Source organism: Bos indicus x Bos taurus, chromosome 17 (genome assembly GCF_003369695.1).
Source record: "Bos indicus x Bos taurus breed Angus x Brahman F1 hybrid chromosome 17, Bos_hybrid_MaternalHap_v2.0, whole genome shotgun sequence".
Taxonomy (NCBI): Eukaryota; Metazoa; Chordata; class Mammalia; order Artiodactyla; family Bovidae; genus Bos; species Bos indicus x Bos taurus.
In genome coordinates, this window is record NC_040092.1 from 68,560,096 (window position 1) to 68,584,781 (window position 24,686).

The 24,686-nt window shown below is 45.5% G+C and overlaps 1 protein-coding gene across 2 annotated transcripts in view; it reads left to right on the forward strand.

Annotated features, from left to right (window-relative positions):
• TMEM131L (transmembrane 131 like) overlaps positions 1–24,686 on the forward strand; it is a 175,232-nt gene that overhangs the window by 93,662 nt on the left and 56,884 nt on the right. For both annotated transcript variants that reach the window (XM_027513485.1, XM_027513486.1), the window contains exons 5-7: positions 1,531–1,654; positions 2,656–2,772; positions 3,620–3,730. In XM_027513485.1, coding sequence (XP_027369286.1) covers positions 1,531–1,654; positions 2,656–2,772; positions 3,620–3,730 — 352 coding nt within the window. The remainder of the gene's footprint in view (positions 1–1,530; positions 1,655–2,655; positions 2,773–3,619; positions 3,731–24,686) is intronic.

Consider the following 24,686-nt stretch of genomic DNA (forward strand, 5'->3'; position numbering starts at 1 on the left):
TATTTGTTACTGGTTGTTAAGGACTTTTAAAATACATATTGGACATATTAAGCCTTCAGTTAAGACTTGTGATGAAAAGTAGGAGGAAAAGTTGAAAGAAAAACTTCAAGGAATTGATGGCAAATACAGTATTTTGAAAACCCCATTGTTTGTAAGAGAAAGAGTATGCATTTAATTTTTCCTAAAGCATACATTTTTAATGTCAGAAATTGGAACGCAATCAGAGAAACACAAATATAGTGTAGATGATTTTTTGCTGAATTTAGAAATATGGTTGTATTTCTGGGTCGTACTGATGAGAACTGTCTATTTGGGTCTCTGCCACGGAGGGTGTTAAAACTAGAGAGATGACTTCAGTGAAGTTTTTTCTGGCTATCTGTTTATCAGAATACTTAACTAGAGTGAATTTGGTATTGGGTGGTAGGTATCAGAGTAGATTATTCCAGGAAACGTTGCAGGTAGCTCCAGGTAGGTGGGCCAGAAACCAGTCCCTTTCCTCTTGCAGTTCTTTGTGAGAGCCCGCCTTGTAGACAGAGATCTTTGCTGAAAAGATTTGGCATCAGGGTCTCCTGATTAGGGTATTTGCTGAAGAACAGAAACTCTTACTGTGAGGGTCATGGAAAGTTTTGAAAGTATATATAAAACTTTTGTGTGCATATTTTGGATGGAGGAGCCAAAGCTTTCATTAGAGGTTTTTGAAAGACTCATGATTTAAATGGATAAGAGCCAAAGCTAGAAAGTGCTGCAGAGTTTTCATTTTTCTCAGAAGAATGGTGTTTAATGATTAAGTTTCCTTTTATAAGACTTAATAAAGTCTCTTTGCTAGTTAAAATCCATTCCCCACAAAAGTCTATTTAAATTTATTACTCAGTGAATGAACCCTAAGAAGATTGGATTTTTCTGTGAGTACAGTTTCTTTTCTAAATATATTTTCATTCAAATCAGAGACCATGTCAGACACGTACCTAGATCCCTCTAGGTGGTTTTTGCAAGCATTTAACAGCCTGTGCGTGCTAAGTCGCTTCAGTTGTGTCTGACTCTTTGCGACTTTGGACTGTAGCCGGCCAGGCTTCTCTGTCTGTGGGATTTTCCAAGCAAGCATACTGGAGTGGGTTGCTCTGCTCTCCTCCAGGGGAACTTCCTGACCCAGGGATCGAACCCCAGTCTCTTAAGTCTCCTGCATTAGAAGGCAGGTTTTTTACCACTAGCGCCACCTGGGAAGCCTGTTTAATGGCCTAGAGGGTTGAATTCTTCTAAAACAAAAATCAGTGGGGTGCTGCTGTGGGTTGGCATAAAGGTCTTACAAAAGAAAGAATTAAAAAAGTTTTTTGGACTCTTTGTGGATAGAATTAGCGATAGGATCATTCTATTAGCAATAGGATTGTTTTTAACTGTGTAATGAAGATCAACAGCTTTCTGTGTTAAGAGTGTGTATACGTATGTATATATGTATTGATGGGTGGGTGAATGGATAGATATTTTGTTTATAACCATACAATCCCTGGCATTTTCTTCTCTTTCCCCTCCTAGGTTCCTGGGACAGCCTGCAGCAAAGATTCTCTATGCTTATAACCCAAGCAGGGAGAGTGAGGTTGTAGTGAATTCCGTGTTTACAGCCGCGAGACATTTCCATGTGCCTCCTGTTCACTGCAGGGTGAGTGTAGACCAGCTCTTGGAAGCTAAGCTGTGGCGGGCTGCCAGCTGTTCTTGCTTTCTTTGGCCTGCAGTTTTTTTTTTTACTTTCTGCTGCCTGTCTCTCCGTTTTCTGCTACCCAAGCTCTTTCCTTCTGTGTGTTTGCTTTAGCATTTATTTTTTCAGTTGTTCAGATTCATAATTTTGTGGTTGTTGATATTCATGTGGAAAGAAAAGCATGTATATTCAATATGACTTTTTCGTAGTTAAAGAAACTTAATATTGCTTATCTCATGATGGCTACAAATGCTGAAGCATGTAGTAACTAGTCAAGTTTATAGTGGTGATCTTTTTACCCGGCCAGCCTACTAGACTGTTTTCTTAGTATAGGTCTAAGAGAGAGTGAGTGGTTCCTTGTGAAGCTCATTCGCATCAACACAGAGCTCCAAACCCTTGTCTTCCAATAGTTTTTTAATTTTAGTAATTCAGTTTTCCTTTAATTTTTAATGAAAATCCAGGTTCCTAGTAGAGTTTATTTATTTTCCTTACTATGTCTCTGTGATACCCGCTTCTTAAAAACAATACTGGGACTCAGGAAGTGGTGTAAGGGGGAGCCTGGTATCTTGTTCATCGCACTCCGTCCAGATGAGTGCCGTCCTGGCTTTTATTAAGCAGCAGCATATTTGTATACTGGTGGTTCTGTTTACTTAAGTAGAAAAAGAACCGTGTAGATACTGGCCCTTGAACACGAGGATGAGGAAGAGGAGGGAAGAGAAAAGATGTGGGACACGTGACTCCAGCTGGTTGAGAGTGGTCTTGCCCTAAGTCCACGGTGTTTCTGATATTTTCTGTTAGATTTTTGGGTGTTGATCTGTATGGATGTTCTCAGGGATCCATGATATGTATAAATCGAGGGTGCAAGAACATGCCAATATCTGAAATTGTAAAAAAAAGAAATCTGTGAAAGATAATTTATCAAAGAAGGGCCATTCCAAGTGGTTAATGAAGTGCCTTTCTTTCAGGTAATTCCAGCAATGGGGAAAACTTCCTTCAGAATTATTTTCTTACCCACTGAAGAAGGAAGCATTGAAAGTTCCTTATTTATTAATACCTCCTCACACGGAGTCCTCTCTTATCATGTAAGTAGCTTTTTCTTTTGGTCATATAATTTGGCTGCTGATTTAATGAGGGTGTTTGGATATTAAAGGAAAAAAAGCCTTTTGGAAATGTCGCCCCCTGGTTTGTGTCATTCAAATGTAAGGCTGCTTAGTTGGTGTTCAGCTCAGCAGCCTGCCTCCTTCCACTGTCATGGGCCGCTGTCCATCCTGCAGAGTGCAGGGCTGGAACGCACCTTGGATCTTGAGAGGTGATGGAACAAAACAGAGAAATGCACTGCACAGTTTTCTAGTGTGAAATATAGTGGGGTTTCAAAGCTCACGCCCTCCACCTCAAGCAGTCCAGGGCTGGGGGCTGTGAGTGCCTCTGGAAATTTTGCCCCCTCCTCTGCTGGGCTCAGGACTGTTTCTGCTTGTTGGGAGAGGGTTGTGGGCTCGGAGGCCAGTCCTCAGGGGCTCCTTGTTCTAGCAAAGCCCGGGTAGGCGGGGTGGCAGGGGCGGGGAGCGAAGGACAGGAGTCTCTTTATTCACAAAAACAGTCAGAAATCTTTATCTTAAGTGGTATCTGTGACATCTTTCATTTAAGTGCCAAGACCTAGCATTTTTGTGGCTAAGTCTAACTAAATTCCATTAAACTTTTGTCCCATTCAGAAGAGCTGTCTATTTCTGTAAAGATTTGCTACAGTGAGAAACACTCAGCTTAAATACAGCAACTTTTGTTGCAATTTTTTAAGTAGACAAAGATAAGTATAATAATTGGATAGTCTTGAAGGCCAAGTTGAGGAACACAAATTTCCTTTGGAAAAGTATTTCAGTGTTGTGTCAAATGTGTTTTGAAACTCAGTTTTTTTGTTTTTTTCTTTTTCTGCAGGTATCTGGATTTGGTACTCGCGTAATGTCTGCAAAAGGGTCTGCAGAGCAGCTTCCGAATGCTTACTTTCTGCTTCCACAGGTCCAGACTGTTCAGCTTTCTCAAACACAGGTGATTTTAGTAGTACCTTTATTTTGAATGCTGGTAAACACCCAACTTTGGAGCCTCTACATTTTGGTGTCTGATGAAGAGGACAAACAGCCCTTTTTACATAGTCAGAATTGGGATTTTTAACGTGTTCTGCTCTTGGGGAAAATCCTGGTACATAGGGAAATAACATGCGTGTGTAAAGTGTCAGAGGAGTCCGTGTACTCCTTTGTAATGGCTGTGTACTTCATGGTGCTGATATTTCGTAGTTGCTCAGCCCTGTTGGTCATCTGCAGTGGGTCCCGGTTTTCATTGTGGTCATTAGCAGGTGTACATATTTTACAGCTTTCTTTGGTTTTCTTTTGGACTACCTGTTTTGTTGGAGTGTATTTTTTAAAAAGGATTCTGTAGTTAAAGACTGTGCACTGTTCTGTACAGCTTGTTAATCTTGCCAGAGTGCTCTTCAGGAAGCCAGACCCTCCCTGGTCCCCACTAATGACATTCCTGCAAATATCTTCCCTCCCCACCTGCCTCCAGTCCTGCCTGGGTGTGGCTCACCAGAAAGAAGGGTTTCCCATGTCTTAGTAGGTATATGTAATGGTACCTTAAAATTCTTTTAATATACATTTCATGAATAGCTTATAGGGTTGTCCATTTTTCCCTTTGATTATTTATATTTCTTTGTGTGGACAACTGTTGACATTCCAAAAGCTCTTGACTCAACATATTATGAATATATGTTACTCCTTATATACTACTTACTACTACTTCCTTACTGCTACTACTACTTACTACTACTCTGCTCTTTCTTCTAATGAGTAAATAAAGCCCACTGCTTGGACTTCTGTAGGTCTCTGTATCCAGGCTTTCCTTCACCATCTGCCTCACTGAGCCTCTGCTCTCGGCCAGGTAATGGTCTGGCACTTCTGTCTCAATGGAGCTCTCATTCCAGTGGGGAGACAAAAAAAATTAATTTACTTGTAATGTCTGGGCAGTTTGCCACGAAATATGTTATTCTTAGGGATTTAAAATATTACTACTATTTTCATTTTTTAGAAAATGAAATAGCCCTTCCTCAGAATTGTAAGGAAGATTTAATTTGCAAATTTGGATTTGCTGTAAGTCCCCAAACCAGTGGACTGTACTGAAAGGTTTTAGGCCAGAGACTGCGCTAATCTGACCTGCATTCTGTTAAGGGCTTGGGAGGCCTAGAGAAAGTTCAGTTTGCATGTGCTGACAGCAAGGGCTTTTCCTGTGAGCACTTTCAGCCTTATCTTGGGGCTGTCCTTTGGTGGCGGGAGATGGGGGAGTGAGATGGGCCAGGTTTCTCTGCTGACTGCGAGTGAGAGCTCTGAATGCCTGGTGCCGTGCTAGTGGTGATAAAAGCATTAAAAGCAAGGCGAGTGTTCAGATCTCCTCAGTTAATGGAGTTGATTAAAGGATACATGGTGTTAGGGGCCTCGGAGAGAGGCCTTGGTTCGGTGAGAGCTTGCCTGTCATCCGCTGTGTCTGGCAGAGCCCAACCTTCCTTTGACGCCCTCTGCCCTTCCCCACATCCGGGCCTTCGTCATCTGGGCATCACAGCAACCCCTTCCTTGGTCCCCAGTGCCTGCTTGGGCCTTTCCAGTCCCCTTCCTGAGCGGCACGGGCTGTGTCTGGAAAGCCTGGCACCGTCCTCCCCGCCCGCGTGGGCCTCTCCCCGCCTCTGCTCTCAGGCTGGTCCTGCCACGTGCCCAGACGCACCTCCCCGCGTCCCGTCGTGCACCTGCACGTCACCGCTCCTTTCTCACCGGGGCGCTCCTGGGACTTTGCTGCCTCTCCCATTCTGCTCGGACCTTGGTCAGACTTCAGTACAGCTGTGTTCTTTCCCGTTAGGACTCATATCCCTTGAGATGATCCCATACCCAGTCTCTCCTTCCCTCTGAGGAATTAAGCCCCATGAAGACAGGGCCCCCTGACTCGGCTTTCTGCCTGTCCCCGGCCCAGCCTGAGCCTGCTGTCAGAGGGGCCCAGGAAGGCGCTGCAGGTTCCCCACCTCACAATCAGGAGCAGTGGCTGTTGCTCCCTGCCCTGTGGCCCAGCGCAGCAGTGGCTTTTCTTGGTTTATGTTTCTGCTCTAGCTGGTGTGAAACTTTTCTGTTTCTTTTTTCCCTTTTTGTTTATATTTAATAGCTCTTACTAACATATAATTCACATCCCACAAAATTCAGCCACTTAAAGTGCCTCCCGATCCCTCACGGAATTGTGCAACCATCACCCCGATCTCACAACCCAATTTTAGAACGTTTTCGCTGCCTTAGTCCCTGGCAACCACTGCTGTGCCTTCTGTATAGATCTGTCTGTATTGGACATTTCGTGCAAGTGAATTGTGTGGTCTTTTGTGACTGGCTTCTTTCATTTAGCAAAATGTTTTCAAGTTTCATTCATGGCATCAATCTCCTTCCTTTTTATTGCCAAATACTATACTGTTGTATAGACATATTCCACAGTTTGTTTAAACATTATCAGTTGGTGGACATTTAATTCATTTTCATTATTTTGACTGTTATGAATAATGTTTCAGTGAACATTCACAGACAAGTTTGTGTGGATGTATGTCTTCTATTCTCTTGGTTTATATGTAGATGTAAACCTTTGCTGGCTCACATGATAATTCTGTGTCTAACATTTTGAGGAATCATCAGACTGTTTTCAGAGTGGTTCCATTGTTTTATAATGTCACCACAATATACAAGGATTCCAGTTTCTCTGCAGCTTTGCCAAGGCTTGTTTTTTTTTTTTTTTTTACTGTTTTTTGTTTTGTTTTTTTTATAGCCATCCTAGTGGGCGTGAAGTGGTATCTCATGTGGTTTTTATTTGCATTTCCTTAATGACTAATGATGTTGAGCATCTTTTCATGTGCTTTTTGGTAATGTGTATATCTTCTTTGGAGACATGTGTATTCAAATCCTTTGCCCGTTTTTAAATTGGGTTTTTGTTTTTATTGTTGAGATGTAAGTGTTCTTCGTATATTCTAGATATTGGACTTCCATCGGGGACACAATTTGTAAATATTTTCTTCTATTCTGTAGGTTGTCTTTTTATTTTTAATTTTGATGAACTCCAGTTTACTTATTTTTTATTTAGTCGTTTATGCTTTTAGTGTCATATCTAGCAAGGCTCAGGGTTTTGAAGATTTACTCCTGTCTTCTTCTGAGAGTTTACAGTTCGTCTCCTGCAGTGAGGTCTGTGGCCCGTTTTGGCTTCGTTTTAGTGTGGGCCGTGAGCTTGGGTTCCGAGTTCATTCTCTCCACGTGCGTTTCCGGTGCTCCAGTACCTCTGGGGAACAGACAGTTCTTCCCCCACTGGGTTGTCTCGGCTCTTCCTTGCACCTGTCAGCTTCGACTCCATTCTCAGCAGTAGAGTCTCTCCTTCCGTTTCATCTGTACTGGGATCTGTGAGTTTAGTAAAGTCACTTTCTGAGGCTGCTCCATCAGTCAGCAGACAGTTGTTAGCTATCACTCTCGAATGTTCCAGGAAATGTTAGAGCAGTGAACACAGCACAGTGACCCTGCTCTTGTGATGTGACAATGTAGAATACATTTCAAGAGTTTGTACATAAAGCTCAGTTTTTTTGTTCTGATCTTCTGTTAGAGCCCAGTATTCAGAGATCTAAATATTAAAAAAATTCTCTTAAAAGTCAGTTACTAAATTTCTTTCATTTTTATGGTGATTCAGAAAAAGAAATTTTAAAGTCTTTTTTTAAGGCTTACTACATACACTGGGAAACAAAAAAGCCTACAAAATTTATTTTTTACAATATTTTTACCTTTGAACCACAGACATAAAATGTCTTTGTATTGTTTTAAATGGATGGACGATTGCCAGCTGTCCTTTCTCAGGAAGGAGTGTCTTTATTTTGATGTTCTTTCTGTCCTGTTCTTGTCTCCTTCCTTCCTGTTGTCCAGAACCCATCATCTGGGGTGGGTGCCGAGTTGGGGAAGTCATTTCTCTCGGAGGGCTAGGGCTTGTGGGAGGGATTGCTCACAATTGCATCTTTTTCAGCATGGAGTGGAAAGCGTATCTGGTGGAAAGAAGCTAAAGAGCAGGGTTTAGGCAGAAAGGAATATGTCCTGGATCTTTTAGATAGGGTCTTTGCTCACACTTAAACTTGCTTCCTAAAGCAGCAGCTAGAAGTTTCTGCAGTCAGAACACGTCGGCTCACTTTTCCTTGTAGCTTACCGCACACTGCCTCACTTGGAGGGACTGGCGGTACTTGGTCGTATCTTCCAAGCTTCTAAAAGATGTAGTCAGCTATTACAAAATCAAGTTTACATCATGCTACTTTAAAAATCATGGATTCATTTGATTTTTAAAATTAATAGATTACTTTCCGTCTGTGCTGGGTCTTTGCTGCCACACTCGGGCTTTCTATGGTCGCAGTGAGGAGAGGGGTGCTCTCTGTTTGGCATGCGGGCATCTCGTTTTGGTGGCCTCTGTGGTTGGGGAGCGTGGGTGCTAGGTGCATGGGCTTCAGGAGTCTCAGCACCTGGGCCCAGCAGTTGTGGTGAGCAGGCTTAGTTGCCCCAAGGCATGTGGAATCTTCTCGGATCAGGGATCAAACTCGTGACAAACTCGTGTTCCCAGGCAGATTCTTATACACTGGACAACCAGGGAAATTTAAAAAAAAAAAAAAAAAAAACAGGATTTATTTTACAGATACAAACTGGAGGAAAAATTAACTACATCCATGAAAGCAGAAGCTGATCTTCCTCAGTCTGCTTCCAGGCCTGAAAGCAGAGCTTTCCACTGAGCTTTCCACTGAGCCCACTTTATCCTGCTGGATTGTTAAATGAGCATTTGTAAAACCCCCAGGACAGAGCCCAACCTCAGCTCACAGAGTATAATTAAGTACCCTGAAAAGGGTTTTGTTTCATATTCCGTCCTCCTTTCTTAAAAGAGTGTGCATTTAGGGAAAATGGTCAAATAAAATATGTCCATATGATCTTATTTGAATGTTGAGCTTTAAGCCAGCTTTTCCACTCTCCTCTTTCATCAAGAGGCTCTTTAGTTTTTTTGCTTTTTGCCGTAAAGGTGGTGTCATCTGCATATCTAAGGTTATTGATATTTTTCTCAGCAATCTCGATTCCAGCTTGTGCTTCATTCAGCCCAGCATTTTGCATGATGTCCTCTGTATGTAAGTTAAATAAGCAGGGTGACAGTATACAGTTGACGTACTTCCGTCCCAGTTTGGAGCTAGTCTGTTGTTCCATGCCTGTTTCTAACTGTTACCTCTTGAGGTGCATACAGATTTCTCAGGAGGCAGGTAAGGTGGTCTGGTTCCATCACTTCACGGCAAATAGATGGGGAAACAGTGATTGACTTTATTTTTTTGGACTCCAAAATCACTGCAGATGGTGACTGCAGCCATGAAATTAAAAGATGCTTGCTCTTTGGAAGAAAAGCTAGACCAACCTAGACAGCATATTAAGAAGCAGAGACATTACTTTGCCAACAAAGGTCTGTCTAGTCAAAGCTATAATTTTTCCAGTAGTCATGTATGGATGTGAGAGTTGGATCATAAAGGAAGCTGAGCACCAAAGAATTGATGCTTTTGAACTGCGGTGTTGGAGAAGACTCTTTTGAGAGTCCCTTGGACTGCAAGGAGATCCAGCCAATCCATCCTAAAGGAAATCAGTCCTGAATATTCATTGGAAGGGCTGATGCTGAAGCTGAAACTCCAATACTTTGGCCACCTGATGTGAAGAACTGACTCATTGGAAAAGATCCTGATGCTGGGACAGATTGAAGGCAGGGGGAGAAGGGGATGACAGAGGATGAGATGGTTGGATGGCATCACCGAATTGAGGGACGTGAGTTTGATCAAGCTCCAGGAGTTGGTGATAGACGGGGAGGCCTGGCATGCTGCAGTCCATGGAGTGGCAAACACTTGGACACAACTGAGCAACTGAACTGATGATCTTATTTCTGTGAATGGGGGGAAAATAATGTGAATATGTATAATGTCATGTAGATTATAATTGGTTCTGCCCTCTTAATATGAATCCTGAGTTTAAGATCTGTTTATTTTCTGGAATAACAAAAAAAAATGTGTTCATCCTGTGGAATAAACTAGGGTGCCCATGAAAAATTGTTAGGTTATCTAATTTTTTCTTGTAGTATTGAGCTCATTCTGGCCCTTTTTGTGTGTGTCCATTCATATCTGACTTTTGCATTTTTCCTGCTCAGTCAAATTGGATTAAATGGCTCACTCTCTAATGCTGAAGCCAAGAGTGTTTGTGTGATTGGTCTTCTGTCTAAATTGGTGCTGGCCGGGAGTTCTCTAGCAGTGGCTGAGTTCAGGGGACAGGAGGGTGCACATTGCAGCTGCTCTGGGGGAAGAAAGGCGGCCGACACAGGGAGTTGAGTTGCCTTTTCCTTTGGTCCTCCTCTTATTTGTTTTGACCTTTATTGAGCGAGCGTTCCTGGTGGACAAGGTGTCACTGTGAGTGGGTTTAAGTGAGATTCCCAGGTCGCTCCGCTTTGTTGCAGTCTTGTCCGCGTTTGGCACCTGGATCATTCCGTGGTCAGGCGTTCCTGCCTCCAGTGCACCCGCCACACGGGCTGGTGATGTCTCCTTAAACAGAGCTCTTCTCCCTGGTCACTGCATCGCTGGGTCCCCGTTGTTTGCAGGACCCAGCACAAGCATCCTGGCTTGGGACCTGGGGCCCTTCATCCCCCAGGTCCAGCGTCTTCTCCATCCTCAGAGATACCCCTGCTCTTCTCAGCTTTGGCCTCATAAACCACTCTTGCTTGCAGCCCTTGTCATCCCTTTCTCCAAGCAGTCTCCCCATTCACAAGCTTTTTTCCCATTCTAACTCCCGTTATCCTTCTGTTTCCATCCTTTGAGACCCAGTTCAGCCACCCCTTCCTTGTCAGATCCCCGGGCCAATGTCTGCTCAGGTCCCTCGACACGTGGTTCAAGCCTGCTTCAACATTGAGGTTCCTGGGCTGCCTCCTTCCCCTACTCTACCACGAGGCTCTCTGGGCCCAGGCCTGTCTCTCCTTCATTTTTATAATCTCAGCATCAGCTCAGCAGTTAGTACATTGAGGGCAGCCCCCAGAGTTTTTAATAGGTAGATGAGTCAGTGGGCATCCGAGTTAAGTGCCCCAAATAGCACATCACCTCGACATAATATCTAAGATTTGTGTAAGTTCACCTTTTCACCACATCAACCAGATGACCTTCTACAGATTTACTACCAGGGCAGGTGGTATTAAAATTCTTATTTTAGAAATTGTAGAATGGTCTTAGAGTTTAGGTTACTTGGTGGAGGTTGAGGACACAGCTAGGATTGGCAGTCCCGGCTGAGTTTGCTTTAAATTTTTCCCCAGGTAATGATTTTCATATTGTTGACTTCGTAATTGATGTTCCAGGAAAGATAAATGCGGATAAAAATTTTTTTGCAGCATTTATATAATGGCAAAAACAGTAGAAACAGCTTAAAGGCTCAAACGTGGGGAAAGGGTGTGATAAATTTAAGTGTGTCAGCATAGTACAATATTAAGTCATTGTTCCAAATTACAGTTATAATGCTATGTAGAAATGTCTGCAAGCAAAAAATATAAGCTAGACTGCATTCTGTGATTATAACTAGAAAGTATATAGTGGGATGTAATATGTAAATAGAGTTGTGTTAGGCTCACGAAAAAGCAGGAAGTTCTGTTTTTATTCATTTGGTTTTTGGCTGTGCCATGCGGTGTGTGGGATCTTGGTTCCCGGACCACGGGTTACACTTGCCGCCTGCAGTCGAAGCACAGAGTCTGGACCACCAGGAAAGTCCCAAGAAGTTCTATTTTTTTAACGTTTTTCTTTAATGTTGTTTTGGATCCAAGCCATTGAGATTTGAGAAACTTTTTAGTGATTTATTTGAGCAAAAAAGAATTTAAAATTAGCATTCTCTTAGAATCTGGCATATAAGGCCCCTATAACAATGACGTTGTCTCAGAGAGTTAAATAATTATTATTGGAATCACTGTAAAATAATATTTATTGTCAAAGATGGAATTATAAGGCAGTATGGGAAACAGAGAGGCTTTCAAGGGAAACCAATGACACACAGTGCCCACCGAGTAAAAGTGCTTTTTCTTTATATGTGTGTCCTAAGATGGTATCATAGTATTGAATTCTCTCAAAGGGAGATTGTGATGATGATAAATTACAGCGTAATTTTAAGAAAGCGCAGGAAACCAGAGGAGTGAAACATTAGAGCTGGGCACCAGCGCCTCAGCACTGGGAGCAAGGGGCACGTGTCCTCACCTCCTTGCTGAGCTCTCCTGTGTGCGTGGTGGGAGCTGTCCTCCCGGCACGGCGTCCTGTTACTAGATTGTGTAAAGGGGAGATTATTTCTGGATCTTCTGGGTGGTATCTAATGTACCTCGGCCCTGGCGTTCCTGCCCGTTTAAGCCTGGCGCAGGCTGGCTTGGGCGCGCCGCCGGCCCCGGGCCTGCCCCCTGCCCCCCCCCCGGCGGGACAGGTGTGGGCTGGGCCGTGGGGCCAGGCTGGGCGGGGGTGGGGGGGGGCGCCCCAAGTGCTGTCCTGTGCCTCACTGCTGCTGCCGAGGTGCTGATCCCTGTCAAGTGAGGGTGGCCGTGCGCAAGGGAAGCTGTAAACTCTGCTGGGAGGAGGCGAGGAACGGCTCCAGCCACAGTTTGACGGAGAAGTGGAAAGGGGCGGGTTTCTCACTCACCAGTTGCAAAGGTCTGAACGAGGATCTGGAGCTGGAAAATAAAAACAGGGAAAGGTTAAAGGGCTCAGTAGCTGCCGTGTTTTCCTGAGATCTTACATAATTAGTTAAATGAAATACACAGCTTTTCTGGGTGTGATAATTAAGAATTCCTAACAGTCTGGGTAGAATCATAATGTTTCTAATAACACTAATTTGCCTGATAAAAGTTATCTTTTTTTTTTAACATAATAACATTAGGCTGTCCAACTCTGGAGAGTTATTACTGTATGTTAGGAAAATATATTGCATTACCTACCTATCTCAGAATACAGCTTTTAAAGCAAAGAAACTGCTTTATTAAAAAAAATTTTTTTTTCATTGGCGCCTCCAGTGAAAATGACTCAGTGGGATGGGAGTTTGGAAGAGATAGAGGATTGGCAAGTAGCAGCCAGGAGGGATCCTGGTGGAGCCCAGGAAGATACCCAGAGGTGTGGGTGTGGTATAACCCCGACCCCCAGCCAGGGGCGTTCTTCCCCCCTGCCCCACCCATCAGCCCCTGCAGCTCTGAAGTGTCTGTTCTCTCGGCAGAGCTCAACAGTGTTCTGGAACAGTTTCCTGGTCCCTCTATTACCTCAGCATTTGCTTGGTCCCTTTTTTGCCTCCTGGGAAAATTGATTAGCTCCTTACTGAAAAACGTGTGAGACCCCAGTCGTAGCAAGGATAATATGCTGGAAGGTTTTTTTGGTGTGTGTTTTCCTTCACTAAGATTATAAGCACCGTAGGAGCAGCAATCATGTTCTAATCAGAATTTTTTTTTATCACCTGGCACAGAGCCTCAGCCTCATCAGATAACTTGTAGTAAATAAATGCTTGAGGATTGAATTGTTTTTGTTCAGTCGTGAACTGCAGTGTGCCAGGCCTCCCTAAGGACTGAATAAATCACCTTAAAAAGCAAGAAGGTGCAATTTCAGCTATTGACAAAGTTATGAAAGGAGTCTTTTTTTTTTAATTAGTTAGCTAATTTCCTTTGGGCTGTGCTGGGTCTTCGTTGCTGCGCGCAGGCTGCTCTTCGGTGGCGGCCAGTGGGCTGCTCATGGTGCTGGCTTCTCTTGTTGCCGAGCGTGTACTCCAGAGCACTGGCTCGGTAGTTGTGGTACGCAGGCTTAGCTGCCCTGAGGCACGTAGGATCTTCCTGGACCAGGGATTGAGCCTGTGTCCCTGTGTTGGCAGGCAGACGCTTTAGCACTGCGTCAGCAGGGAGATTCATGAATCTTTTTTGTTGTCCTGCCAACATTAACTGTGTTAGAATATTCTAGAAGCTTCTGTTAGAGAAGATTTGAACATGTCTAATAAACAGCACTTTTCCCCTTGAGTTCTGACTGGTGGATAAGAATCAGAAGCTGGAGCACTAAAATGCCTTCTTTATATTGCTGGTAAGCCGCGTTCTCCTGTGTCAGCTGACAGTTTTGAGTCAGAGGTGCTAACTCCCTGTCCCCAAGGGTAGACCTTGGTGTGGCCCATTGGAAGGGACTTTTTTAAAAGTTGAGGAAAGGTTGATGTGTAGTGTTATGTAAGTTACAAGTGTACACTAAATATAGTGATTCACAGTTTTAAAGGTTATACTTCATTTCTAGTTGTAAAATAGTGCCTGTATTCGCTGTGTTGTACAGTGTATCCTTGTGGCTTAGTTTATGTGACAGAATGGTTTATATCTCTCAATCTCCTGCCTCTGTCTTACCCCACCCTCCTTCCGTCTCCCCACTGGTAACCACTGGTTTGATCTTTATGTCTGTGAGTCTGCTGCTTTTTTGTCTGATTCACAAGTTAGTTGTAGTTTTTAGATTCTACATGTACGTGATGCCATACCATATTTGTCTGACTTACTCCACTTAGCATAATAATCTCTAAGTCTATCCACGTTGTTGCAAGTGGCAAAATCTCATTCTTTTCCATGGCTGAGTAGTCTTCCATTGTATATGTATATTCCACTTTTATCCATTTATCTGTCGTTGCTTCCATATCTTGACAGTTGTAAATAATGCTGCTAGGAACATTGGGATGCATGTATCTTTTTAAATGAGTGTTTTTGTATCCTTTAGATGTATACCCAGGTGTGGAATTGCTGGATCGTATGGTAGTTCTATTTTTCGTTCTTTGAGAAACCTCCAGACTGTTTTCCACGCTGTGTGTGATAGTCACTCAGTTGTGTCTGACGCTTTGCAACCCCATGGACTGTGGCCTACAAGGCTTTTTTGTCCGTGGAGATTCTCCAGGCTAGAATACCGGAGTGGTTTCCCGTGCCCTCCTTCAGGGGATCTTCCCAACCCAGGGATCGAACACTGCAGGTGGATTTTTTTACCGTCTGAACCACCAGGGAAGCCCTGGTGTTCCAGAGTGGCTGCACCAATTTACATTCCCACCTAGAGCGTACAAGGGTTCCCTCTTCTCCGCATCCTCACCAGCACTTGTAACTTGTGGTCTTTTTGAGGATAGCTGTTCTGACAAGTGTGAGGTGATACCTCATGTGGTTTTGATTTGCTTTCCCCTGATGACTAGCAGTGATCCGTTCATGTGCCTGTCGGCCATCCGCATTTCCTCTTGTGGAAGGGATGTTTGAATCCAGGACAAGCACCCTTCCCCAGGGTGTAGAGAGGAGGAGGAAAGAAACCAGCTCCTCCGATAGTCCCCAGCCTGCCACCCTGCCTGCAGTACAGGCTCCTTGTCTGGCCCACTCATAGGTGACCGCCTCCGCCTTGAGGGGAAGGCAGGCTGGGGCAGAGGGGCGGGAGTATCCCTGTTTAATTTCCTTATGCCATTGGCTCCTTGGTTTTGTACCTTTGACATATTGGACTTACCTGTGGTTAAGCCTCCCCCCTGCCCCCCACCCCTGACACGGAGGTGAGCTGACTGCTTGTGGCCATACACTTTCCTTTCCGAGCCTGTTCCTTCTCCTTTCGGTTTACCAGCCCTCGTTTGGGGGACTGCTGGGGCGCGCCGTTGGGTTTGCCCCGGGAAGCTCTCAGCCGCCCTATAGTAACCCATCAGTGGTCTGCTCCAAAGCCACTCTGTGCCCCGAGCCTGAAGTGCATGTCCTCATGGTTCCCATCCCAGGTTCTTTCTGAGTATCCAGTATAGCTCCCCAGAGCTTTGAAAGAGGCTCAAATAGCAGAATTAAGATATTCCAATTAAAAAAACAACTCCAGCCTTGTACAGATGCCCCATCCTAGAGCTGTATAGTGTAGTAAATAAAGTGAATTCTAAAACCCACTTGGATTAAAGTCTTGGTTCTGAGTAATCTTGGCCAGATTACCTAATCTTTTTATGTCTGTTTATAATACAGATAATAGTGCTACCTCTTAGGAGTGCTGTAGCTGTTGAATAAATTAATACATGTAAAAAGTTTAGAACTTATCTGAAATGCATTTATCACTTTAAAAAGTTTTGTGTATCAACTCTCTCCTACTATGAACTCTCAGGGAGAAATTTAAAATTCAGAGATTCATACAACATGAAAGTTGGAGGCTCTACTCCCATATCAGACTTTGTTGGGCTGTGAGTTAACATGCAGAGCATTTGAAGTCCTCCCTCATTCCTTATTTTGTCTTATGTCTTAGGGAGGTGCTCCGTGCCTGTGTGCAGCAGGGGAGCCAGCAGCCCCAGCCTGGCCCCCACCCCTCCCCACGAGGATGTGCGTGCTTTCCCAGGGCTTCAGGAGGCATATAGTTCAACACCAAGTCTCTCTTGATCTAGAATTCTGACACGTAGGAGTATTACATTATCAACCTTACATCCACCAAACTTGGAAAGCGTGCCCCCCAGCCCTCAGGGCATGCATTCTGAGCAGAGCTGGCACCGGTATTTCGTCATTTGCCAGAGAGAGGGGTGGAGGCCGAGAGAGAGCACCTGTGGTTTCAGTTTCAGTGTGTGCCGGTTGTTCTGAGACTAAGACCTGTGCCCTTTAAAAAAAAAAAAAAAAGTCTTTATTGAATATGTTACAGTATTGCTTCTGTCTTTTTTATGTTTTGGTTTTTTGGCCATGAGGCAAAAAACTCTGACCAGGGATTGAACCCACACCCCCTGCGTTAAAAGGTGGAGCCCTCACCACTGGACCTAAGCTCCACGGGCAGAGGTTGCCTGTCCAGAGGGGAATCGGAGGTGGAGCCACCTGCGCCTGCCACCTCCTCTCTTGGGAAGCGACTCCGAGAGGCTTGCAGTGGCCGTGCGTCTGTCCCCTGCCTGCTGCAGGGAGCCCGTGTTGCAGGCATTCCTCTGCAGAGTGGAGCCCCTGCTCTGTTTCAGGATGGAGTGGCGGGTGGGGAGTACTTTGAGACCTGTGCCTGATGTGGGATGTGGTTTCCCCACCTCTCACAGAGAGTCCTGGAATCTGCTCTGTGGGAAGGTGTTTCCTTTTCATCCTGCTGGTTTCGGGTGGAGCTTGTTTGCAGCAGACTCCTGACGGGGAACTGTGGTTGACATTCTGGGGGCTGGGGGCCCAGTGGGGGGTTAGCACCTGGGCCCCAGTCCTGTGCCCCCTCCTCCGGCTTGTGCGCCTGCCATCCTTTGCCCTCAGGCTGTGCTGGTTTATTCCTGTCCCCTCTTCCGTCAGCGAGGCTCGGATGAGTTTCTGTTTAACCAGCTGCTTTTGCTGGTGCCTTGTCCCTCCCACTTGTAAGCTCCTGCTGTGTGCTGTAATTGGTGCAACCCCACTGCCCCCTTTCAACCTTTTCCTTCTTGTTTGGTCTAGAGGTAGTTTTTCCTCGAGATGTTCCTCTAGATATTTTCTTGTGAGTTCTCCCAAAGCATGAGAGGTACAGTTGCTAGGTTCTGGGTCTGCTGAGTTTGTGTCTCTTCCCCACACTGGGTGCTCGTCTGTTGGCGACGCCTTCCCAGTGGACCAACGTTGAATACAGGGCTGGGGTCAGTCTGGCTGGTTCTCCCTGGCTCCCTTGAATGGGTCTCCTCGATGCTTTGCCTTCTGTCAGACTGAGCCCTGATTCCATCAACTTTGGAAGCGCGTTCCCTCAGGGCACAGGCCTCTTCCTGCCGTCTCCCTGCCTCGCTGCCTTCCCGGTTTCTGTAGTCCTCGGCAGAGCTGTCTCCGTCTTTAGAGATGTACATGGGTCCTCAGTTGTCTCACTGCGGGTCTGTACCCGGCTTTAGAAGTGTGTTTCCCCAAAGCTCCTAGAATTGAGTCTGTTGCCTTTTGAAGGAGCAGTTCCAGTCCTCTGAGATCTTGCTTGTCTTCCTTGAGTAGGAGAGTTTTGGTGGGTTTTTAAAGCTCAAGCAAGCGCAAAGATGCAGCTCCATCACTTGAGTCGACTCCAGGCTGTCCCTGGCTGCCCGCTGAGCCGGGCAGCGTGATCTCCTTTTCTGTTGTACCTTGTCTAGTCATTCCCAAAGGTGTCAGCCTGTCTCAGAGGGCAGCCCTCTCTCCCTCCTGCTTCATCAGTCTGCCATCCTCTTTTTGTTGTAGTTACTCTTGTCCTGATGGGAAGACGAGAATGTTTCTCTAACCGCTCTGATTTCTGGAGTGAGCCTGACCGTTCCAAGGACAGCCCTTAGCGGTTGCCTTCTTCACGCATGCAGTGCTTTTGTTACGTTGCTTCTCTGCCCCAAGCCCAGATGACAGCATGTCTCTTTAATAAGAATACCCTTATTGCTTCTTTAGGTATTGTAAGAGCTGCTACCCCTGGATAAATCTACCTCTTTGGATCTTGAAAATCGGAAGTGGCAGTTGGCATTTAGACGGTTGTCAGCTGTGGGGCCAGTGAGTTAGAGAGGAATTCTTGAGTCTGCGGACCAACCGCATGAAAGTAAACAGACCCTTTCACAGTTCTGACTCCTGGCCTGAAGATAATGCATAAGAAGGAACAGAATTTGGAGCAGCCTGTCCATACTGCCTGCCTGGTGTTGGACTCAGCGCAGCTCCCTTCGTGTTCTGGAAGCTCTCTCTATCTTGACGAGAGCCCTGACTCTGGGATACCTTTTTGTTTTGTTTCCCCCGCCTTTTTTCCTGTGGTAACCCCCGATTTGCTTACCGTTTTAGCCGTTTTTAAGTGTACACTTCAGTGGCGTGAATTACACTCACATTGCTGTGTGGCTACCACCCCCATCCACCCCCAGAACTTCTTTGTCCACCCAGACTGAAACCCTGCCCCCGTTAAGCAGCGATTCCTCCTTAGTCCCTTGTAAACCTTATTCTACTTTCTGTCCCGAATTTGACTGTCCTGTGTTCCCGCATATGTGGACTCGTACAGCATTTGTCCTTCCGGGATTTCCGTGGAGGTCAGTGGTTGAACTCTGCACTCCATTGCATGGGGGTACAGGTTCGATCCCTGGTCAGGCAGCTGTGATCCTTAATGTTGTGTGGTGCAGCACCCCCAAAAAAGGATTTTAAATTGTAATAAAATATACATAATCTAAGCTAAGCTAAGTCACTTCAGTCGTGTCCGACTCTGTGCGACCCCATAGACGGCAGCCCACCAGGCTCCCCCGTCCCTGGGATTCTCCAGGCAAGATCACTGGAGTGGGTTACCATTTCCTTCTCCAATAAGAGTTGTTTTAAAGGTTTGTCCATTTGTGACTGGCCTTTTTCATTTAGCACAGGTGTCTTCAAGGGTTAGCCATGTGGTAGCAGGTGTCAGAATTCCCTCCCCTGTTGACTGAATAATACTCCCTTCTGTGTATATCCCGTGTTCAGCTGTCTGTGGGTTTTGGGCTGTCTCCATCTGGCTACTGTGGATAATGCTGCTGTGAGTCTAGGTGTAGAAATACCTGCTGGAGCGCCTGCCGTCACTTCCGGGCGTGCACCCAGGAGCGGATCCCCTGGACCATGCTGAGGTTCCGCGTTTACTTTTTTGAGGAACCACCATGCTGTCTCCCACGGAGACGCCCTTTCTTTCACAGCCCCCTCTGTGCCGTGCCTACTTGGGTCAGAGCCGTGTGGTGTTGCTCCTGCACTCGTGCAGGGCCGGGGCCCCCGCTCAAGGACGGGCCAGGCCTTCAGGGCTCCCTTACCTTTGCTTATGGCCCGGCATCAGCCAGTTGTATAAAATAGCTGCTTGCCGTCGGGTTGAGCCGCCGTGACCCACTGCGGTGGAAGCCCACTGAGGCCCTGAAGCTGCCAGCCTGGCTGTGGTAGCTCAAGCCAGCTGCCGGCTGTAGAGGCTAGGAACGTTGCACAGGGCAGGCCGCTGCCACTTGGTCCCACTGGACATCTTCGTAGTCAGTGTTAGCTTGCTCTCCACACTGCGTTTAGTCTTTCATGATTCCTGGCACATTTCAGGGGTTGGGGGAGGGGGAGGTGGAGTACAGTGGATGACTTCTCTCTCTTTTCTTGAGCTCTGAACCAATTATGAGGTAAGACAAGAAGAATTTGGAGCGTTTAAGGGGAAAAAAAAGTCCCTTGGAAACCAAAGGTTTGGGGGAGAGGAGTTTCTTTTCTAACAACTTAAAAAAAAAAATCATTTATTTGGCTTCACTGGGTCTTGGTTGCAGCTGACAGGCTTAGATGCCCTGAGGCTTGTGGGATCGAACACGCGTCCCCTGCGTTGCAAGATGGGTTCTTAACCGCTGGACCACCAGGGAAGTCCCCCCTTCTAACAACTTGGATGTGGAGAAAATACTTTCTAGAAGCATTTAAGTTACTTGTGGGATTTCATTAATGGAATGCATTAATTGTGAATAAACAAGCAAATGCTCCCTTTGAGGGTCTGTTTGGTGTGCTGTGATTGGCATGTGTCTCATTTAACGCTGCTGACACGTCCATGAGCCCATTACCTCTGCTTTATGCAAGAGAAAGCTGAGTCCTGGAAAAGGCTCGTAGAGAACATCCCCAAGGTTTCATGTCTGGGGTTTCATCCTGAATCTGTGTTGACTGCAAAGTCACTTGGCCGCACTGCCTTTTCTAAAACGATGTGGGTAAGGGAAAATATGTACGTGTGCTGAACTCTTTTCCCTTAAAATAAATAAATAAACTCATTTCAGCCAGTTCTTAGGATTTTACAGATACTTTAGTGAGTGGGCCTGGCAACATAAGTAAATTCTGTTTCAGTGGTTACATATGTGAAAACCAGGTTAGTGGTAGTGGTGAGGGCTGGTTAATATCAGGGTAAGTTAACCCTCAGCACCTGTTGGTGAGTCAGCTGAGCCTGTCTGCTGCATAGGAGACGCTAACTTAGGACTGCGGTTAAAGAGTGTGAGCGCTGTGTAGAAGGGACCAGGAAAGTACTCATTTTATACAAAATCATTTCCTGTATGGAATGTGTTTCACGTAGCACCATGTGGGTGGGCCACTGGCTGGAATGATCGGTCACATGACTTACGTGGGCTCTGTGTTCCAAAGGCACATGTGGGCAGAAGAGATTTACCTGGATAAGACCTCTAGGGTTTAGCATTCAGAATTGTGAAAGGGGGACTTCCCTGGTCGTCCAGTGGCTAAAGCTCCGGGCCCTCAGTGCAGGGCACCCAGGTTTGATCCCCGATCAGGGAGCTAGATCCCACACGCCGCAACTCAGCGTTCATGCACTGCAAATGAAGATCCTGCGTGGTGCCACTGAGACGGGCACAACCACACAAGTAAACGTGTTTAAAGAGAGTCAGCACGTGTGAGAAAAACCGTGAAAGGGAATCTACTAAGTAATTGGGTAATCTAAGTAATTCTTTCATATTTCATGCATTATATTCTTTAAATGAGAAGTTTTCATGTGTGATCATTAATGGAAACATCATAATTTCAAGTCTCTTGTTCATTCTGAGTTAATGCATTATAGACTCTTCTATACTTTTGTCAGGATATGGTTTGTTCTTGTCAATGAAAATCATCTCAAATGACTTAGAACTTTCAGCCCATCATTTTCTTTCTTGTTTGATTGCACACAGCCCCCCAGAATCACCCTGTGCCCCTGCCTGGTACACAAAGACCAGTTTTTTAAGCAAGTAGAGGGAGGTAATTTTTTTCTCTTTTATCTCATTACCTAAGTTTAGACTACTTCTCCACAAAACCTTAGAAATACATGCCATACAAAAGGCATCTTAACAGGGCTGTTTTCTTGACAGTTACATTCTCTGTTGGTATAGTTTTCTAAGACATGTTTTCATGTTGAAGAATTTTTAGGCTTGCAAGTACCTGAGAAATAAACATGACCTGTTCAGATTTACGTGGAAAAAATACTGATGACTTAATAAAAGAACTGCTTTTATTTTCTCCCCTGTTTTTCCACTAGCTAACCTTTGGGGACCTTTGATAAGTCATTTAAGCCCTGCAGACTGCATCTTTTCCCACCATACACTTATGTGAAAACTGCTGAGGAGTTATTGTTTCTTTCAGCTGTCAAATTTATGAACTAATTTGTTAAAATAATGTGGGAGGTTTCAAAAGAAAAGTAGGCTTTTGTTTTTCTTTTATAACCTGCCCAGGCACACTTGTGCCTAAGCGGTCCAAACAAATGTGCTCAGCTGGGGTTCTTTCAGAGGGAATTTATTATCCCAGTGTGCCAGTGGCTGCCCCACGTGGCGCGTGTTTTGGTTGTACTTTCCCTTTTTAAGTCAAGAGTGCAGTACTTTTGTTCTTTTGGGAAAGAGACGTGAACGTTTAAATTTCTCTTTGAGAAAAGTCTGCATCTTCAAGGGCAGTTTGGAGGTGCTGGCACTCCCCCTTGTGGGGTTCTGAAATATGTTGTGCAGCAAATAAAACGACATAATTTATTTTGTTGTTTCCAACTGATAGAAGAATCTTATTTAACATGGTAAATTATAAATTCATTCATCCAAAAATTTACCAAGAATGACAAAATAGTGGGCTCTAAAATCACATCAAATCACTGTGTAGGTAGGATTTTTAATCATGTTCAAAGTCATAATTTTGGACTTTTAACTTTATTTCAACCTGTGAAGAAATATTTTAGGCAAGAAAATTGCCTTGTCAGATTAAGACCTATAGTTAAAATGTTGTAGGTTAATTAAACAAAACCCAACCTAGTCGTAAATGTGTTGATATGGGTTTCTCTTTAAACTTTTTTTGGGGAAAGTTTCAGATCAGAAGCACATGCCAAATATCAGGTTCCGATGCACACTTCTATTTTAGAGCCATTGTTTATCTTTAGTTTCTTGCCCCTAGCAGGCTTGCACCTTTCAAGTGAGCATTTGTGACACTTCTCTTCCAACATCAGCTGTCTACTGTGTGCTGATTAAGTGGTAGACACTATGGTAAAAGCATCAGACAGGGTGCTTACGGTCTGCTGGGGAAGGCAGACCTTGAACAGGTTGCTATAGCGTCATGACCTATGGCCTGAGTGTGAGTGCTGGCGTTTACCCCCGTGGTGCTGTCAAGGACCACCTCCCTAAGAGTAGTGTTTCTGCTGGGACATGAAGGATGAATCAGATTCAGTTAGGTGGAGCGGAGGATGGATTGGGAATGAGAGTTCAAGGCAGAGAAACAGCATGTTCAGAGGTTGACGGCAAAATGGAGCAGAAGGTAGATGAAGCTGAAGCATAAGCACGGAGGTAGAGAAGAGGCAGGTGCCCGGGTTTTTGGTGCAGTAAAGGACGTGGGGCTTTGGCTGAGCAGGCAGTCTTGGCTGGGTTCTGAGCAGGTAGTGATGTGACTTGGTTTGTGTGTTAGTAAACTCATTCCTGATGCATTGTGGACAGTGCAGAGGAGAGAACAGGTAGACACGCGGAGACGGGGAGGGAGTTGCTGTGCCAGCCTGCTGCCCCCTCCTTCCTCCCACCAGGGCAGAGGTCCGTCAGCTTTTTCTGTAAATGCCCAGAGAGGCGTTCGTTTTGGGTTTGTAGGCTGTTGACTCTACTGTGCCGTCTTTGCCTGAAGGCAGCCATAGGCAGTTTGCGAAAGAGACAGCATGGCCATGTTCCAACAGGACTTTATCTGCACACAGGCTGGCTTTGGGCCATGAGCACAGTGTGCTGACCTTATCCTTAGGGTGTTTGTTAGGAATGAAGGGAAGTGAACACATCCAGGGGCTGCAGAAGACGGCCGCTCAGTACGCCTGGGTCTGGGTTGTTGGGGGAGGCTGAGTGAGAAGGCACGGGGAGGTTGCTTTCCAGGTTTCTGGCTTAAACAGTGCTATGAGCAGTGGCGTGCAGACGCGGCCCCCGGCAGGGGCTGTGTGGGAGGGTGCAGGGGGCACCCAGACACTGGCTGCACTGTGTGTGAGCAGGGACGCCTGCACCAATGAGATAGCGTGGGTGGCTTCGGCGTGTCAGGCGAGAGGGCAGGGTCACCCCTCTTGTCGGGCGAGAGAGCAGGGGACAGACGGAGTCTGCAGTGACTGTAACATCTGTGCCAGAGGCAGCAGAGCCAGCGGACGCGCCAAAGAGGACGAGAGACACCAGGAGACGGCCAAGTGGGGAGCAGGGTCAGGCAGAAGAGGGGTTTCTATTGGGTTGGGATACACGGGGTCACTTGTAGCTCGACTAACAGTTTCAAGGAGTAGGTGGGCTTTCTTTGTTTATGTTTTTGATGTGAGACTTGGCTCACAGAATTAAAAATCTAGCTCTTCCTTGAGATTTGAGGTTCAGTTTACAAATGATATTACTGTTTAAATCTAACTGATATGAGCAGTTACTTTTTAAAAATTAATTTATTTTAATCGGAGGCTAATTACTTTACAACATTGTGGTGGTTTTCGCCGTACACTGACATGAATCAGCCACAGGTGCACATGTGTCCCCCATCCTGAACCCCCTCCCACCTCCCTCCCCACCCCATTCCTCTGGGTTGTCCCAGAGCACCGGCTTTGAGTGCCGAGTTTCATGCATGGAACTTGCACTGGTCATCTGTTTCCCATACGGTAATATACATGTTTCAGTGCTATTCTCTCAGATCATCCCACCCTCACCTTCTCCCACATAGTCCAAAAGTCTGTTCTTTACATCTGTGTCTCTTTTGTTGTCTTGCATATAGGGTCATTGTTACCATCTTTCTAAATTCCATATATATGTGTTAACATACTGTATTGGTGTTTCTCTTGAGCAATTACTTTTTAAAAGAGCCTTGGCTAAACGTTTGGTCCGATTTACAACCTTGGTTAAGTGAAAGTGAAAGCCGCTCAGTCATGTCCGAGTCTTTGCCACCCTGTGGACTACAGTGGACCCCATAGATACAGTCCATGGAATTCTCCAGGCCAGAATACTGGAGTGGGTAGCCTTTCCCTTCTCCAGGGGATCTTCCCAACCCAGGGATCGAACCCAGGTCTTCTGCATTGCAGGTGGATTCTTTACCAGCTGAGCCACAAGGGAAGCCCAGCTTGGTT